The sequence below is a fragment of the Osmia lignaria genome, chromosome 15, assembly GCF_051020975.1.
Source record: "Osmia lignaria lignaria isolate PbOS001 chromosome 15, iyOsmLign1, whole genome shotgun sequence".
Lineage (NCBI taxonomy): Eukaryota > Metazoa > Arthropoda > Insecta > Hymenoptera > Megachilidae > Osmia > Osmia lignaria.
In genome coordinates this window covers 5,144,940-5,159,982 of record NC_135046.1, presented here as the reverse complement: position 1 = coordinate 5,159,982, position 15,043 = coordinate 5,144,940, and the positions used below count along the sequence as shown (strand labels likewise).

General features: G+C 33.5%; 5 protein-coding genes across 12 annotated transcripts; 3 read left to right on the top strand and 2 right to left on the bottom strand.

Moving 5' to 3' along the window:
• Positions 1 to 2: 2 nt before the first annotated feature.
• On the top strand, positions 3 to 2,409 carry Nup50 (nuclear pore complex protein Nup50). The gene is made up of 5 exons (XM_034315053.2): positions 3 to 145; positions 556 to 741; positions 814 to 1,775; positions 1,851 to 1,991; positions 2,096 to 2,409. Exons 2-5 carry the CDS (start codon positions 574 to 576, stop codon positions 2,400 to 2,402), a joined length of 1,578 nt encoding a protein of 525 aa, XP_034170944.2. The 5' UTR covers positions 3 to 145; positions 556 to 573; the 3' UTR covers positions 2,403 to 2,409.
• Positions 2,410 to 3,120: 711 nt separating this feature from the next.
• Positions 3,121 to 7,976, bottom strand: LOC117600069 (protein lin-9 homolog). 6 transcript variants are annotated; one of them, XM_034315044.2, is made up of 8 exons: positions 7,833 to 7,976; positions 7,536 to 7,679; positions 6,382 to 6,721; positions 6,016 to 6,318; positions 5,522 to 5,939; positions 5,009 to 5,358; positions 4,686 to 4,932; positions 3,121 to 4,613 (listed from the first exon to the last, which is right to left on the bottom strand). In XM_034315044.2, the coding sequence occupies exons 2-8, from the start codon at positions 7,552 to 7,554 to the stop codon at positions 4,422 to 4,424; spliced, it is 1,869 nt and encodes a 622-aa protein (XP_034170935.1). In that variant the 5' UTR covers positions 7,555 to 7,679; positions 7,833 to 7,976; the 3' UTR covers positions 3,121 to 4,421. The 6 variants fall into 6 exon arrangements, with proteins under 6 accessions (XP_034170935.1, XP_034170932.1, XP_034170936.1 ...); XM_034315041.2 differs by lacking the exon at positions 7,833 to 7,976 and adding an exon at positions 7,254 to 7,398 and having other exon boundaries at positions 7,536 to 7,590; XM_034315045.2 differs by lacking the exons at positions 7,536 to 7,679; positions 7,833 to 7,976 and adding an exon at positions 7,425 to 7,443.
• Positions 7,887 to 10,145, top strand: LOC117600074 (uncharacterized). The gene is made up of 10 exons (XM_034315054.2): positions 7,887 to 8,103; positions 8,168 to 8,403; positions 8,498 to 8,601; positions 8,689 to 8,847; positions 8,910 to 8,977; positions 9,041 to 9,223; positions 9,296 to 9,429; positions 9,506 to 9,610; positions 9,687 to 9,890; positions 10,030 to 10,145. Exons 1-9 carry the CDS (start codon positions 7,907 to 7,909, stop codon positions 9,857 to 9,859), a joined length of 1,359 nt encoding a protein of 452 aa, XP_034170945.1. The 5' UTR covers positions 7,887 to 7,906; the 3' UTR covers positions 9,860 to 9,890; positions 10,030 to 10,145.
• rtv (QVR superfamily protein rtv) lies at positions 10,086 to 11,552 on the top strand. Its single transcript, XM_034315070.2, has 3 exons — positions 10,086 to 10,301; positions 10,556 to 10,723; positions 10,808 to 11,552. The coding sequence occupies exons 1-3, from the start codon at positions 10,232 to 10,234 to the stop codon at positions 11,008 to 11,010; spliced, it is 441 nt and encodes a 146-aa protein (XP_034170961.1). The 5' UTR covers positions 10,086 to 10,231; the 3' UTR covers positions 11,011 to 11,552.
• An 89-nt stretch (positions 11,553 to 11,641) lies between these two features.
• On the bottom strand, positions 11,642 to 14,889 carry LOC117600080 (uncharacterized). 3 transcript variants are annotated; one of them, XM_034315069.2, is made up of 6 exons: positions 14,577 to 14,889; positions 13,543 to 13,681; positions 12,373 to 12,490; positions 12,219 to 12,293; positions 11,982 to 12,146; positions 11,642 to 11,894 (listed from the first exon to the last, which is right to left on the bottom strand). In XM_034315069.2, the coding sequence occupies exons 2-6, from the start codon at positions 13,561 to 13,563 to the stop codon at positions 11,692 to 11,694; spliced, it is 582 nt and encodes a 193-aa protein (XP_034170960.1). In that variant the 5' UTR covers positions 13,564 to 13,681; positions 14,577 to 14,889; the 3' UTR covers positions 11,642 to 11,691. The 3 variants fall into 3 exon arrangements, with proteins under 3 accessions (XP_034170960.1, XP_034170958.1, XP_034170959.1); XM_034315067.2 differs by having other exon boundaries at positions 11,982 to 12,293; XM_034315068.2 differs by lacking the exon at positions 13,543 to 13,681 and having other exon boundaries at positions 11,982 to 12,293.
• Positions 14,890 to 15,043: the final 154 nt, after the last annotated feature.

Genomic DNA, 15,043 nt, shown 5'->3' with positions numbered 1-15,043 from the left:
TTAAAACTGCGCGTGCGCAAACTTCGGAAAATTGTGTGCTAGTGTTCAACTTTATGCAAATTCTTATGTACTGTAATCGCATATATCGTTGTAAATGTGTCGAATTAATCTTACTTAACTTATATATGGTTTCAAACTCAATACGGTAAATATTATGGTTCCACTTCTTTTATGTTTGAATTGTAAAAGATTTCTATATCCTGTCTTCCAATTAGGTTAGCTATAAGGTTATATTGCAATTTTTTTCCTGTCTATCTAACGAATAAATTTCTATGTACTCCTTGCTGTATTAATTAATATTTAATCGTATATATTCATGTATATGTAATACACCTTAATTTAAATTTTTTTATATTTGGGGTAGTAATTTCGATTCTTATGTAATCAATTATTATTACATATTTACATATATAAAAGTTACTCGATCTTTTTATTACGTTATGAACTAAGTGACACTTGGATTTAAAATTTAAAAAATGTAACGGAATATTTTAAAACCAACAGAAACTGGTAATAGTTGATTTTCTTATCTTGTCTTTCATAAAAATGTTTAAGTGGCTGATTTAGAAAAGTATGTTTACAAAAATGTCTGGCAAGAGGTCTGCATCTACAGAATTAAATCATGATAATTGGGATAAAGGAGAATGTCCAGAAGAGGCAGGAACATTTAAAAAAGCAGCTGATGATGTTCTTGAAAAAAGAGTTGTAAAAAGAGCTAAACGCCGTTTGCAATCTGGAGAAGTAAATAATTTGTTATTTTTACAATTTTTATCTTAAGATAGGCATGTATTTTTTTTCCTACATATTTTTCAGGATGGTACCAGAAGTGCATTTGGTACATTTACAGGTTTTAAAACATCACCTACATCTAATGCTTCATTATTCACTTTCTTAGCTAGTAGTAATACTAATACTAATACTAATGATGCATCTTCAAAAACAAATACAAATATCAGTAAACCTTCTACAAATAATGAAGCTCCTAAAAGCAGTGAAAATGGAACAAATAAAAAGGAAAGCTCAGAAATACAAACATCCTCGAGCACATCTATAAGTAAAAAAAGTATTTCTGACCAAGAAGATCAAAATAAAGTTAAAAAGTCCTCTGAGTATTTTGCTAAGTTAAAGGGATTAAATGAAAGTGTGGCACAGTGGATTAAAACACATGTTGATGCAAATCCTTTTTGCATTTTAACACCTATTTTTAAGGATTATGAAAGATATCTTAAAGAAATTGAATCTAAACATGCAACTGAAGTGGAAAAAACATTCCATACATCAGAACAAGCACAGCCTGTCCATACTAATGATAGTAAGGATGCTGCAAATACTGAAAAGAAACTAGATAGTACCTCATTCAGTGGAGCAAATACAAAATCTCTTGTGAACACAACAGAATGGAAATCTGAAAAATCAATTTTTGGCAATATTAATACAGGTTCAAAGTCTATATTTGGTAAATCAGAACATATTATAGATAGCAATAAATCGATGTTTAGTAGTACAGACCAAATTTCAGATACACCTAAATCTGTATTTGGTAACATTGATCAGAAAGCTGCCACTAAAAGTATATTTGGAAATATGAATTATGAAAAGAATCCATTTTTGAGTAAATCCTCAACATTAGGAGATAATAAATCAGATGAACAAGAGTCAAAAACAGACGCAAAATCTACCACTACCAGCACATTTTCTACAACAAATACTAATACGTTTTGTTTTGGTCAAAGTTCCACTACCACCAATACATCAACTGGTTTCAGTTTTGGAAGGTAATTTATTTAAATTTGTTGACTGATTTACAGAATAAATAATTAAAAGTATTATAATAACGTTCTTATTTATAGCGCTAAGCCCTTTACATTTGGAGCTCAAGCTGTAAAGCCACAAGAATCTGAGGAAAATGAAGAAAAGGAGGATGAAGATGATGAACCACCAAAAGTAGATTTTAAACCAGTAACAGAAGAAGGTGCCATATATCAACAAAGGTATCACCTTATAGTTACAATATATTATAGTTACAACATAAATATACGTTAATTTAAAATTAATACATGTTTATGATAAAATTGATTTTTATATTGTATTACAGGTGTAAAGTTTTTGTTAAAAAAGATGGTAACTTTACTGAGAGAGGTATCGGTTGTTTGTTTTTAAAGCCGACACCAAATGATAAAACACAGCTATTAGTTCGCGCCGAAACTGCGTTGGGAAATTTATTGCTCAATACTTTATTAACCCAAAGTATTCCAACAAAACGTATGAGCAAAAATACAATAATGTTAGTTTGTTTACCATTACCAGAATCAACACCACCCCCCGTACCCGTCTTGTTAAGAGTAAAAACAAATGAAGACGCTGATGCATTATTCGAAGCACTTAATAAACATAAAAAATAAAGAAAAAGGTAAGAATGATAATTGATGAAATAACATAATGCGGAAAACAACGTAATGAAATCGAGTTGAACAGTGACTGACGATTTTTTTTAAATCACATAAGTTTGTTGTTACTCACATTGGTTACAATATTTTTATCCTGAATATTTAATATTAAAATAACATGTAAAATAGAGGTAAATTAAGTTGAATACTTTCTATTTTTCATTGCTTAAAGGGATGTTATGACATCATTACGATTAGTAATGTTAATATACGAATGTCTAATTAAAAAATAAACACGAATAAAATTTAGAATAATTCAAATACATTATTTGGAAAATCTATTGAAAGTACTTGAAAAATGACAAGTATATGTATAATCACTTAATTGTATATACTAGCTTGAACTTTTTTTGTTATTGCATCTGGCAAACATGAGTCATAACATCAAATTTAATTCTAAGAAATCACGTTATATTTAGAATTTATATTTTGTTTTTTGAAATTACATGGTTTTCTAGAAGCGTATTTTCGCTCAATAATCGTTTCGTTATCAAATGTTATTAGCATCCAAATTACGAAAATTAATTGGTGTAAACAGAATGTAAGGAAACATAATTATTGTAATTTACATTCCTGTAGTTTTAAAACACTCATATCCTAAATTTATATAAAATTTTGGCGATACAAAAAAAGCAAATTCTTTAACACAATTGTTACAAATGCTTGAAAGCCACTTCCAACAAACAATAAAAATTAAAAATCACTTTATTTTTGAATATGATACATATTTAAGTTCCTATATTTACAACTTACTAAATTAAACCAGAACTCACCTGCCCCTCCTTTATTAGTTAAAGTCCGCCTAATGTTGAAAATAATCTTTCTATTAATTCTACAAACGTAATATAAATTCATTATCATTATATATAATGTTCTTGTAAATATGTTTATAGCCACAAAGTTAATTTTGTATTTTGATTTCTATGAACAATTTCTTTCATCAAAAATATTGTAAATTGTACAACACATTCAAAGATCTCAAATCAAAATATTCGTGTTAGTCTGAAATTTTTGGTTAGAATAAATAAAGTAAATTTGAAACCATGTTTTGATCATTTAGTGTATTTACAATTTGTTATGCAATATTAAACGCATATATCTAATGTACAGAGTTACAGGAAAGTATTTTTAAAAATATTAATGTATCAATGATATATTACTTTTTGCAGCTACTTATAAGCAAAAGAATGTTAAACTATCTTTTATAAAATAAAATGCTTTATTTCTAGCGTGATAATTTAGTTTTAAATTGTTATATAAAGTTAATGAAAGCTGCCACTGCACAATGCACGTTTTATTTACAACAGCGATGCCAATTTAATTTCAATTTAATAATTAAATAGTTATCCAATTTTTGTTATATTTAAATCGTAAAATTGGTATGTAAATCTTTCAAACATGAACATTTTTAAATGTTTAATGCAATTAACAGCACAGCACATTATTCTAAAAATTATTTATAGAATATGACTTAAAAAAACAATTTTAGAAATATTGTATGTACAAAAGTAGTGTACTATATATTTGCATCTTAGCAATAAAAATCAGGCCTGGGCAATTCGTATTTTTCTGTCCACAGAGTTTTGGGTAACGTTCGTGAACGGTGACGTCAGAAACCATTAAATAGTGTAGGAAGATTACTCACCTTCGTTCCTACTTTCTTGGCGTTAGCGTTCTTTCTGACGCGTGACGTCTAATATTTGTTACATTTCGTCATCTTGCCTCAATATCTGACTGTTGCTCGTCGAGACGCGGTTTAACTGCATGTGACAAACGATCGTTCGTGGTGATTAAATAAATCTTCTAGAATTATCGAGTTGCCCAGACCTGATATATGTAGATACTCTTTACTAATGATATTCCCTATATAAAAAGATAATAAAATAAAGTTGAATTTTCTTACAAAATATTGTGGTATTATGTTTCAATAATGTACATATTTTAAAGGTATATTGACAATTATTTTCACTTTTGCTAAGCCCTTTGGGCCATAAATGGTGTTAAAGCACCTCTCTGTCCAAGACCTAATTGTATATGTTGCATGTGTATTTCGACACAATTTTGAAAAACTTGTTGATTCTGTGGACTTAATTTAGAACGTATCTGTTCCATAGTTCCTTGTAATACTTTCAATTCATATGCATTTCGGTCTGAATCTGACAAACTCTGAAACGCAAAGATATTCACATGAATAATGTCATCACGGGAAGCAATAGTTAAAGTATTAGTTCGTACTACCTTTACTTGCAACATAAGAGCTGTTAAATCCGTTACTAATTGAGTCATTTTTCCAGGTTCCTTATCGTTAATAACATTATTTCTATTAACCATATCGGCTGCTTCTTGCCTACATTTTTCACGAAGATGAGATGGTGCTAACATAGCTGCCACACTCGGTTCAGGGGCCATTTCTTGACATAATTCTTGTACATCATTTAGAAAATCTTGAAGAGCAGCATTCATTTTTTCTAGTTCAACCACAATTCTGAAATAGACATAATTGTTCATAAACCATGCATAAAGTTTAAGAACAGCATAAAAATAATGTAATAATTGCATACCCTGCGTATCTTCTTTCAAAATCTGGCGGAAGTGATTCTCCAAAAGATCGTCTTTTTTCCGCTTCACTATTCATTTCTCTTAATTTTTTAATTTTTATTTTTTTAATACTCAGTATTTTATTTACTTTAACCATAAATTCCAGTAATTTTAAAGGATAACCATTCATTGTTCCCCCAATATGAGACTTCTTTGGTAAAGATACGGAAGCATTAGATATTAAAGGATCGCTGTTTAAGCGCGGCGACATTAATTTCATAGCGTACGGCGGAGATGGTACATATTGTACATGTCTAGGTCTAAACTTTTGTGCAAATGAGGCAACGCTTATTGTTTCTGGTGGTTCATTTGACTGTAAATTATATGTAAATATAAATGATTATTTACCTTTCGACTTGGTTGACCTTCCATAATTACGAAACATGTATCGAGCAGAGTAGGCTTCCCCCAGGAAAATGGTTTACAGGGGAAGTCGAGAACCCGGGGAAGCCTATTATGCTCGGTATTATACATACCAATACTTCATAATCTGGAACACTGTGTGTCCCAAGTCCCGCACGTTCAAACGTTATCCTGTAAGTGTTATTACTAGTATCCACGGCATCAATACTTCCAGTAAATAATCCATCTTGTGGTTTTCTCAATCTTGCTGTAACTTTTGTACCGATTACTAATTGTAACGGTATTTCTGGTGGTAGATCTTTAAAACTGTTAATATCAGCTGCTTTTCTTTGTTGTAGCATTCGAATCTTTTGTCTTTTTCTTTCCAGTTCCCGTCTTTCTTCCTCAAAAAATGACTGAGAACATCTTCGTGGTTTACCCATCATTCTTCTTATCTTACACCATTCAACACGTGTTAATTTTCGAGTTTTTAATTGCGGAAACGATTCTTTTAAACATATCATAAAATCATTATCACCTTCGAAAAGGGTTCTATAATAAAAGATTTTAAGTTATATTATGCTAAACTGTACATATGTACATACAGATTTTCAATATTTATACATACTTATCAATATTACTGTAAAACCATTCATAACAAACCCATTTGTGTGCTTTTGGCAATTTCAATAAATTTCTTAGTCTCATGCCAATTTTTTGTCCAATTTTACGATCTGGAGACGATGGTTGCATTGGTTTATCTGGTTCTTTTTCTTGTTTAATAGTTGTCATTGTGGGTGTTAAGGATCGATTTAGTATATTATTCTTTTTTGGTTCATGAGTTAGTCTATTATGTCTTTTTGCTGGTGACGGTCTAGTCATTTTTTTAGGAGACTGCTTTGTATCTGGATGCGATGAATCCTTTTTGATTCTATAAAATACATGTAAATTAATATATACACGAAATTTATGTATTACAGCATGCCAAACTTACCTATGATGAGGATGATTAACTAATATATCATCATAAAATAATTTGTTCTTTTTTCTTATTCTTGCTGGCATTCCTCTTCGGTTCAAAACTTGTACTGGCTGTGTAGGAGGGTTTGGTTTTGGTGGAGGTTGAGTTCCAACTCTTTGAAGACCTAAAGCTGCAGGACCAAGTTCAGTTAATGCATCTGATTCTTCTGTGTCCATATGTGAATCCGTTGAATTATTTGAAATCTGTTGATCATCCATGTCCATCGTATCATCATCAATCAATTCAGTTTTAATTTCATCCACTGATGGATATCCATCAGCTTTCATGGATAATAATGTTTCAGCAGATTCACCTAAGTAAAAAGATTTTTCTTGTATTGAATAAAAATATATACTTATGTAACTATGTAACACCATATTTTTGTATCGCGCTCCTAATTTAAACAAACTTTAATACATTTTAGTAATTCATACTTAACAATTTCCAAAATGCATAGTATTTAATCAAATATCATTATAAAAACTATTTATTAATCAAGTTATATTTTTCCCGTTTTAACATTATTTAAAGTTCCTAGTTCACAATCTTACACACTGTAAGCTTTTGAAGAACCCATAATTTATAAGTGACATAAAATTATTGGTAATGATAGATATAATAATTTATTTATAGACATAATATTTATGTGTTTTCTTTTTTTCATAACCATCATATTAGAACGTTATTCAAATTGGAGGTGCAAAAGAAGCGAGGAAATCGTTCTGCTCCCAGTCGTCGACATAACCAAACTTTATACGTAGTTTCGTAAACAGTATGTGTATTTATCGCATTGGGATAAATGTTACAAAATCATTGACATTATGAAGTTTATAAAGTAAACTAACAAATATTCGTCTCTAAAGTGTCGTTTGATGAACGGAATCTTAAATGATAAAGGTCTTCGTTGTCCCGCTTGAATTGTGTATTGGTCATTTTTGAAATTTTAAACCAGACCTTTCTGAGCGCAATTAAAACATCAACAGCAAGTTCCTAAACATCGTTCGAAAAGATCTTACACATTGAAATAGTAGAGTTGAAAATGTTTCTTATTCTTATGCGGCTACTTTTTGTATTTAATTAATCCTTGTTACATTAATTTTATCAAGAATAAGTTAACTTTTACTTACTTTCAATCATGTCCGCCATGTTGCTATCAATGATGCATCATGGGTATGTTTCCGTCGAGTTCGCTCGCTTCGCGGTGAATTTCGTTAGTGGTTCTTTTCCGTCGTTCCAAACGCTATGATTGGTTGAAAACTACCTTTGAAATGCTAAAACAGACATTATGAAATTTTTAAATATATTAAAATCATTTAAGATATACCGTATTATAAAAAAACAAAAAAAAAGGGCAATACATTAAAAGATAATGATGTAAGAATCCAACAGAAAAAGAGCTTCACTGTCTATATATGTATACTTACTCCAGCGATGCCATTTACACCGCATTATGTATTCTATTACTAGATTAACTCGTATATATGTACTGCGACTAAACATGTTACAAACATGGTTTTTATGGTTATTAATGATTTCATCAGTTACAATGGACAATATTATTTCTATCGATACGTCCGTAGCACCCGTCAAGTACTGTAGAAATAAAGAGAGATTAATAACATCCGAAGAAAGCGATGAATATCTACTTATCAGTGCCGAACTCGACACGATCGTTGTGATGGAGTGTCGATTTTGGTATGAAGTAATATGTCATTGATCAAAGATTCAATATTATCGTTGTACTTATTTTATAAGATAGCAACGACAAAGAGGAGAGACAATCCAAAATTTGGTACTACCAAGATAGATATAGAAAAAACCCTGAGAAAGAAGTAGAATTAGGGATGGATAACAATTCGTCATACAACAGAGTTTATACGACTCTTGAGCTTTCTCTGGTAATAAAAAATTTGATGATCACAGATGCTGGTATTTATTTGTGTCACGGGGAAGAAGGACAGGAGGTTGAAAATAAATTCAACTACAGAATTGAACGTAATACTTTGAATAAACTTATATTTGAAGAACATATTTATCATTAATCTTGATGTAGACCGGTAATTAATTAAATGAATATGGTTTACGATAGCAATTTTTAAAGAGCATGGAGTGTCGTATACGGAACAAGGAAATATAACTGATTGGGAGAAATATCGTGAAATATATTTGGCATCCGTTACCACGCGACTTGCTGTAAGATTAATATTGTATTATATTTGCTTGCAATTTTATCAAATGTTATCTGTTCATTAATCATTTACCGGATGTACTTGCAATCAGGTTTCACAAATGTCTGAATTGGCTGAAATTCGAGAGTCCGGTGTAAAGCTGCAGGTATATTCTGAATGGGGACCATGGGGTCCGTGCGAACACTGCATACATAACCGTGGATATAAGACAAGTACTGGAACTTGTCGATTGAAACGAGATATAGATATGGTAAAAAAATAAATCAATTTTAAACCTAATTCGAGTCATTTTGAACATTTTTGTTATCACAGGCGATTGCTAACAGAAGTGATTCGTCGATAGTTAAATTTTTCCGAAAAACCCCTTCGTTACCTTGCAAGTAAGAAAATTTATTTTCCCTTATATGAAATTGTACCAGTTAATATAGCACAATTTATTCAAGATCAATTTTATTGGACGAAGAATTTCCTGGTATCAGCAGCGCGGTTCGCCATTTGCCAAACTTCATATTGAAGGAAACGTGCAAGAAATGTCCGCGCGAGAAGAAGAAAAAGGGTCGAAAGTTTAGATACTTTAAGCGATTTGTACTAGCTGAAGGAGCATATCTTACCGTCATTTGTCCAGAGTAGTTTCATTCGTGCCCTTTGATGAGATATTTTTCTTCTCTAACGTTATGTTTAATGCGTTAATGTTTCAGGTCGACCATCGATACGCAAGTATCGTGGAAAAAGGATTCGATTACATTGGAAAAAGGTGTACAGCGATCTTTTCGTAAATTAGATCCAGAGGCTCGCGTTATAGTGGACGCGTTTGGAACGCTTTATCTGATAGGTAGTAGGAGTAGATATATTACATACACCTCGTATTTCATAGCGTTTCACATTTTTCTGTATACACATCGTATCAGATGTTTCTACCCACGAAGAAGGGAACTACACGTGCTACGTCGATACCATTAACATGATGCAATTAAAAGTTATCGTTATTCCTAAAACTAGACTGTTAACCCGGGGTAAGGTTGTTATTAGGAATGAACTGATTCTATAATGTAACGAAGATTCTATGATGACATATTTTCAATCAAACAGAATTTCTGCGTCATTTGGGATATCTGGGATTTATATTCCTGCTTTGCACAATTTGCTATTGCAATGGCTTGATTTACACGTTTAGGCATAAAGAAAAATTTAAGGTAATAGACCCGGAAAATGTCACAACCAACCAGGAAGACGAAGCACCGTTGATTAGTCGAGTTTCATGACTCAAAAAGCGACTAACTCCATTGCTATGCGGTCAGTTTAATAAATATATGTAATATGTTAGAAATCATTTTTTTTTTCTCTTCATTATGTTATTACTACTTCATACTGTGCTCGTTTACCGACTGAGCCACTTTTCTTACAATTTCTTCGATACAATCTGTTCAAACAGGTGACGACCTTAAAAACATCCAGGTGAAAGGAGGCATTGGTAGGGACAACCGCATAGTGTAGATACGTGTCTGCTAGCATAGCCATAGTTAGTTTCAAAATGGCCGTGTTTGATCGTTCCAGTCTCTCTGTTGCATTACTGTCAATCTACAATTGAGAAGCAATTGAAAGCGGACCATAATAGTAGACAAACTATCGATAGAATGAGATTTAACACAGGTGTTATTGCGGTACTCGCAATTCTTTGCGTGGTTCTACCTCGTACAGCAATCGGTGAGTTTCATGCATGTATAGACTGTGTTCGTACATATGTGTATGTACGCATCATGAGCAATGTTATCACTTTCACTGCATACCGGATACGATAGAGCATCCTTTCCGTAAACTAGTGTTTTTATCTTTTTTTTTTTTAATTGAAACTCATTTACTATGCACAAGAACGAGTCAGACGAAACAAATATCATGTACTGGTGTTGGGAGCTACTTGTACGCCAGTCTTGGTGTAATTTATTGGTATTCCTTTTTAGGGCTACATCGGAGATGTGTGAATTGTAGATCAAGAGGAGAGTTAGGATCATGCAAGGATCCTTTCACTATGAACTCGACAGAGATCGAAAAGGAAAAAGGGGTCAATGCTGTGACCTGCGCGTCTGGTTGGTGTGGTAAAATACTCGAAACACAAGGTTTAAATAACGGTAAGAATGGGATAGACACATACATAATTATTTTTATAATCTACAAGTGGATTGCCGGCACTGAAACGATATCATTTCTCTTAGAATATGGCGAAGCCACGCAAAGACTTTGTTTTCAACGGGGACCCGACGACGGTGAGGAAAGATGCGCCTACACAATGTGGAATTATAAAAAGGTTTACATGTGCCTTTGTTTCGGAGACTTGTGCAATGGAACGACGAGATTAAACGTTACCTACGGGTTAATTGTTACAACGCTTGCTGTATTACTTCGACGGTTCGTTTGAGAATGCTAGAACTGAATTGAATGTACATTATTGTATAAATAGTTCCTTGTATTTTGTACGTGACATGATATGTTCTATCCGATACGTTGATAAGCTGAAACGAACGAGAAGCCTGTAAAAATTGTACGCTAATTTTATTTATATCTTATGTATGATAATCACATAAAATTGAGGTATACATATTTCACATAATAAAATCTGAGCGGAACGTTATACAGAATCAAGTACAATGTTTTAATTGTAATAATAACAGGGTGTACCGCAATTTGTGTAAATTACACTCGTGAAACTGTTAAACGCAGATCGTTTATGAGCAACAATGATACTTGTATACATTTCTGGTACATCTGTTTCGTGCGTGATTCGCTTCTAACACGTTTAACGAGCGCAGCATTAATTAAATCCGCAGCTGATGCGGACAAGAATTTGTTAAATGATACCATAATAAAACAATTCCAACTATTCCCGAGAAATGAACGAATTACAGCGGTAACATTAAATAGAACCGTATAATAAAAGGAGCATAATCTTAATTACACAAATATATAAAAGTTAATAAATGCATAAGAATAATGTAAATTTTTCGACAGAATCTGATTTTACCCTTTTCCTTGATCAAGATGCAACGTTCGATAGCGAGTTCGAAAATAAATAATATCATCGTTAATAAATTTCTCTAGATCATTCTTTCCTTGAAAATGGAGAGCTGGTTCTTAAACTTCTCAATATTAGATCGAACAAGCCGTTTCGTCTCCTTTCTTCTTGATTTCTTAACAGCGCTCTTTCATGTGGAATATCGTCATAAAACAATTCGCCTTGGCCATAAAGATACTTTACTGTCAACATTGCTTTTTTACCAGTTAACAGATAGGGATCGTGATATGCTGAAACATCATCAAATGGAAAACGAATAAATTTCTTTGAACGTTTTTCGGTATACCTTTTACTATCAAATAATGGTCATTTCTTACTAAGTCCGTTGGAGAAGTCAGGTGTCATATGCCTGGATTCACGTGAACTGTAACCAAGGTCGTTTATGTCTATCGGTGGAATGAAGACACCTATTGGCCATAGTGATTCAATATTTTCTCGTTTAATATCGACAGATGATATGCCTTTGTTGCCCACGCGTTGTCCTGTGTAAACATACAAAGTGAATAAAAAGAAAAGAAAATGAATAAAAAGAAGTGATAAATAACTAAATGTACCGAAATCTCTTGGGTTTCCTGACGCGCTTCTTCTCCCGATGGAAACGTAAGATCTCTGGTCGATCGTTCGATCCCCTGAGAGAGGAACGTTAATTATACTTAACGGTGTAAGAGTTTTAAATGACGAGCGATGTAATTACAATTGAGAACTAACCATCTGTCGTAATACCGTGCTCATAAATGTGCGGCGGAGAAATGAATTTCACGTGCACTTTCGAAAGGGGCAAAGCTCCAGTTGCAGCTATTGCAACTAAGAAGATCACCGTTTTCATCTGTAATTAAAATTCCCGAATATTTACTCGGGTTACGAAGCATCCTCTGTTATTTTCGAAATGAAATACAAGATGCAACATCATTTTTTAGCCAATTTACTTTTACCATAAAAAGTATTTTCGCTGTAACTATAACGCGAAATTGGGTCAAGGTAGATGACACTAATATTTCTACTCCAAACCGAGTCGAATGGTCGAACCGAACGTAAACGTTGCATTGTATTTACGAAATTATGACATCATAAGCATGGCCCTGCTGAGAGTGAAACGGAACCACAATCACGCAGATTCCTCAGAGTTTATCCGACAAAAATGAATTGCGCGCAACCATTTAGGTAATCTTCTGGTCATAAACGATAATCAGAAACCGTGGCTGACATGTTCGAACATATTTCACTGTAAATATGTGTAAGGTAAAGATGTAAGCATAATATCTGCTGTAGCGATTTGTTTGCAGTCCCGAGCCGTGTATCATCTTCATTGCAATATATATCATTGAGAAGTGTTAGGCAAACTGTTAGACACGTGAATCGGTTGTTGTCGAGGAGAGAACATCACGTGAAGCAATGTCCACTGAAATAAACAATTATCCTTCGACACGTACTTCATATATCAAAGTAGTTTAAAAGTAAAGCAGAAAGCGATCATGAAGGCAGCATCCTCGGACGCGTATCATAATATGTACTTGTGTATGTAGATGTGCGTATATGTGAGCTGATGTACGCAATAGATGACTGTGAATTGGTTCGCTCATATATGACTAGCAACGTCTTGCAAAGGATTACACAGATATCTATTCGCGATTTCGCCACTCTGTTGTACATTCGAACGCGAACGCTCATAGAAAGTAAACGTCCAAATGATGCTCATAATTTAGGTGAAAACGCCACTCTCCTTTTGCCTTTTGTACAACCGATATCTTTGAGCAATTTACCAAGCTACGTGGTCTCTTCTTTTGCAAACAAGCTAGCTATTCGATAAACGTTGGTAAACTTGTGTACTCTAATAGTAGATAGATCACTTTGTGTGTGCTCTATCACGTATGTACCTACCGATTGTTTTGATGAGTACATTGTTGAATGATATTTGTCGAAAACTATATGCGCTATTCAATATTATTTACTTCTGGTTAATGGAATGCAACCAGTTCACGCCTATTTGGTTCGTTAATGTTTCCCAGCCTATGTTGATCTAGAATGTAAAGATATCATGACTGAAACCGGATCGCACAGTTTCATAACCCTCACATAGAAAGAGTGCACTTGTGCTTGAAAACAGCGTTATTGTATCTAAAGCAAGCGGCTAGAGACATTTCTGTGTTCGACAGTGCGTGTCAAACCACCCTTTCGCCTTCCTTTCCGCTCACCTTCACTCGCGAGTAGAAATGGCTTCTATCAATTCTACCTCTACTGTGGAACAGCGAAACGAAATGCAATAGAAACGATGGAAAATTTTTTTTAGTTTCTCTTTCAAATTTAGAACGAATTAATTACTCGAATGCTATACTGGGACTGTTTTAAACACGTTCCTAAGACGAAGAGAAACGACGCAACCAGCAGGAAACCGTGAGAGAACAAGGACGAAAACGTGAAATTTGTATTGTAAGAATGGTTTATCCATAGAAGAGTAACTTTTAGAAAGTTCCTGTTGCATGTTAAACAGGCAAGCAGGGATCAAAGATGCAACGTGTTGCGTACCGAATAATTGCGATTACGTTAAGTCACGTGAGCGAAAGTGATTAACATTAATCGAGAAAATCTTAGTCGCGCATCCACGCGATGTCATCTATGGAAAAATTGTTGACGTTCAATTATATGAACAAGCAACGTCTTAGCAATTAACCCAATCAAGTGTCGTATCCAATTAAATGTAGAAGAGATGAGTGATACAAACGTATATGCAACCTCCGTTTTATCATACTTGAATTATATGTGTGTTTACATTGCACGTTTTCACTTATTATCTGCCGCAGCAATCAGGTTTTAGCACTTAAAAGTAATAACAAAATAATTTACCGTTCTATTTTACTGTATGCAAACTAGAAAATAATTTGCCAAACGTCGACAATAATTATCGCACCACTTACCGTTATCATTACGGACAATCAAAGGAAATAATAGTCACCACTAATTCTTTGTTTCGTTAAAATTTATACGCTTGTATAAACACTCGTTGGTTGTATGCTCGTACGAAATGAAAACACTGGCACTGGGTTCCCAAAACAAACCGTGTAGCGTCTTCTGGACACGACCAGGAACTGTTCTAGTTTAAATGTCTCGGGAGAATGTCGCGCGTGGGTTCCAGCATCCCCCTTCTTGTTATGTACCCCACCTGCAGAGTCCAAGTTGCGAAGGTTCGTAAGGACTCGCACGAAGATACGGTAGAACTTTCATTTCGGTGAACGCGGTATGTTTTACAGCAATTTAAAAATACCGCGTACGTGGATGACCAATAGCTGCGCTCCGGCGTATGCGCAATGGCGCATTGTTTCGGCGCGAGACGCACGGTCACCTCGTTGTTGCTACAACTCATCAAAAAGTAATAAAATTCTAG

Bases quoted from the DNA above. Each gene is read 5' to 3' on its own strand.
- Nup50 (XM_034315053.2), top strand. From the start codon at position 574: ATGTTTACAAAAATGTCTGGCAAGAGGTCTGCATCTACAGAATTAAAT. The intron at 1,776-1,850 runs GTAATTTATTTA...TCTTATTTATAG, and splicing joins ACTGGTTTCAGTTTTGGAAG to CGCTAAGCCCTTTACATTTG. The intron at 1,992-2,095 runs GTATCACCTTAT...ATTGTATTACAG, and splicing joins GGTGCCATATATCAACAAAG to GTGTAAAGTTTTTGTTAAAA.
- LOC117600069 (XM_034315041.2), bottom strand. From the start codon at position 7,341: ATGACCAATACACAATTCAAGCGGGACAACGAAGACCTTTATCATTTA. The intron at 6,319-6,381 runs GTAAGTTTGGCA...TGTATTTTATAG, and splicing joins GTTAATCATCCTCATCATAG to AATCAAAAAGGATTCATCGC. The intron at 5,359-5,521 runs GTATGTATAATA...TATAATTTACAG, and splicing joins TTCCAGATTATGAAGTATTG to TCAAATGAACCACCAGAAAC.
- LOC117600074 (XM_034315054.2), top strand. From the start codon at position 7,907: ATGTTACAAACATGGTTTTTATGGTTATTAATGATTTCATCAGTTACA. The intron at 8,978-9,040 runs GTAAGAAAATTT...AATTTATTCAAG, and splicing joins ACCCCTTCGTTACCTTGCAA to ATCAATTTTATTGGACGAAG. The intron at 9,430-9,505 runs GTAGTAGGAGTA...ACATCGTATCAG, and splicing joins TGGAACGCTTTATCTGATAG to ATGTTTCTACCCACGAAGAA.
- rtv (XM_034315070.2), top strand. From the start codon at position 10,232: ATGAGATTTAACACAGGTGTTATTGCGGTACTCGCAATTCTTTGCGTG. The intron at 10,302-10,555 runs GTGAGTTTCATG...ATTCCTTTTTAG, and splicing joins TCTACCTCGTACAGCAATCG to GGCTACATCGGAGATGTGTG. The intron at 10,724-10,807 runs GTAAGAATGGGA...CATTTCTCTTAG, and splicing joins AACACAAGGTTTAAATAACG to AATATGGCGAAGCCACGCAA.
- LOC117600080 (XM_034315067.2), bottom strand. From the start codon at position 13,563: ATGTACTCATCAAAACAATCG. The intron at 12,294-12,372 runs GTTAGTTCTCAA...TTCCTCTCTCAG, and splicing joins GCACGGTATTACGACAGATG to GGGATCGAACGATCGACCAG. The intron at 11,895-11,981 runs GTAAGAAATGAC...ATGATGTTTCAG, and splicing joins TGACTTCTCCAACGGACTTA to CATATCACGATCCCTATCTG.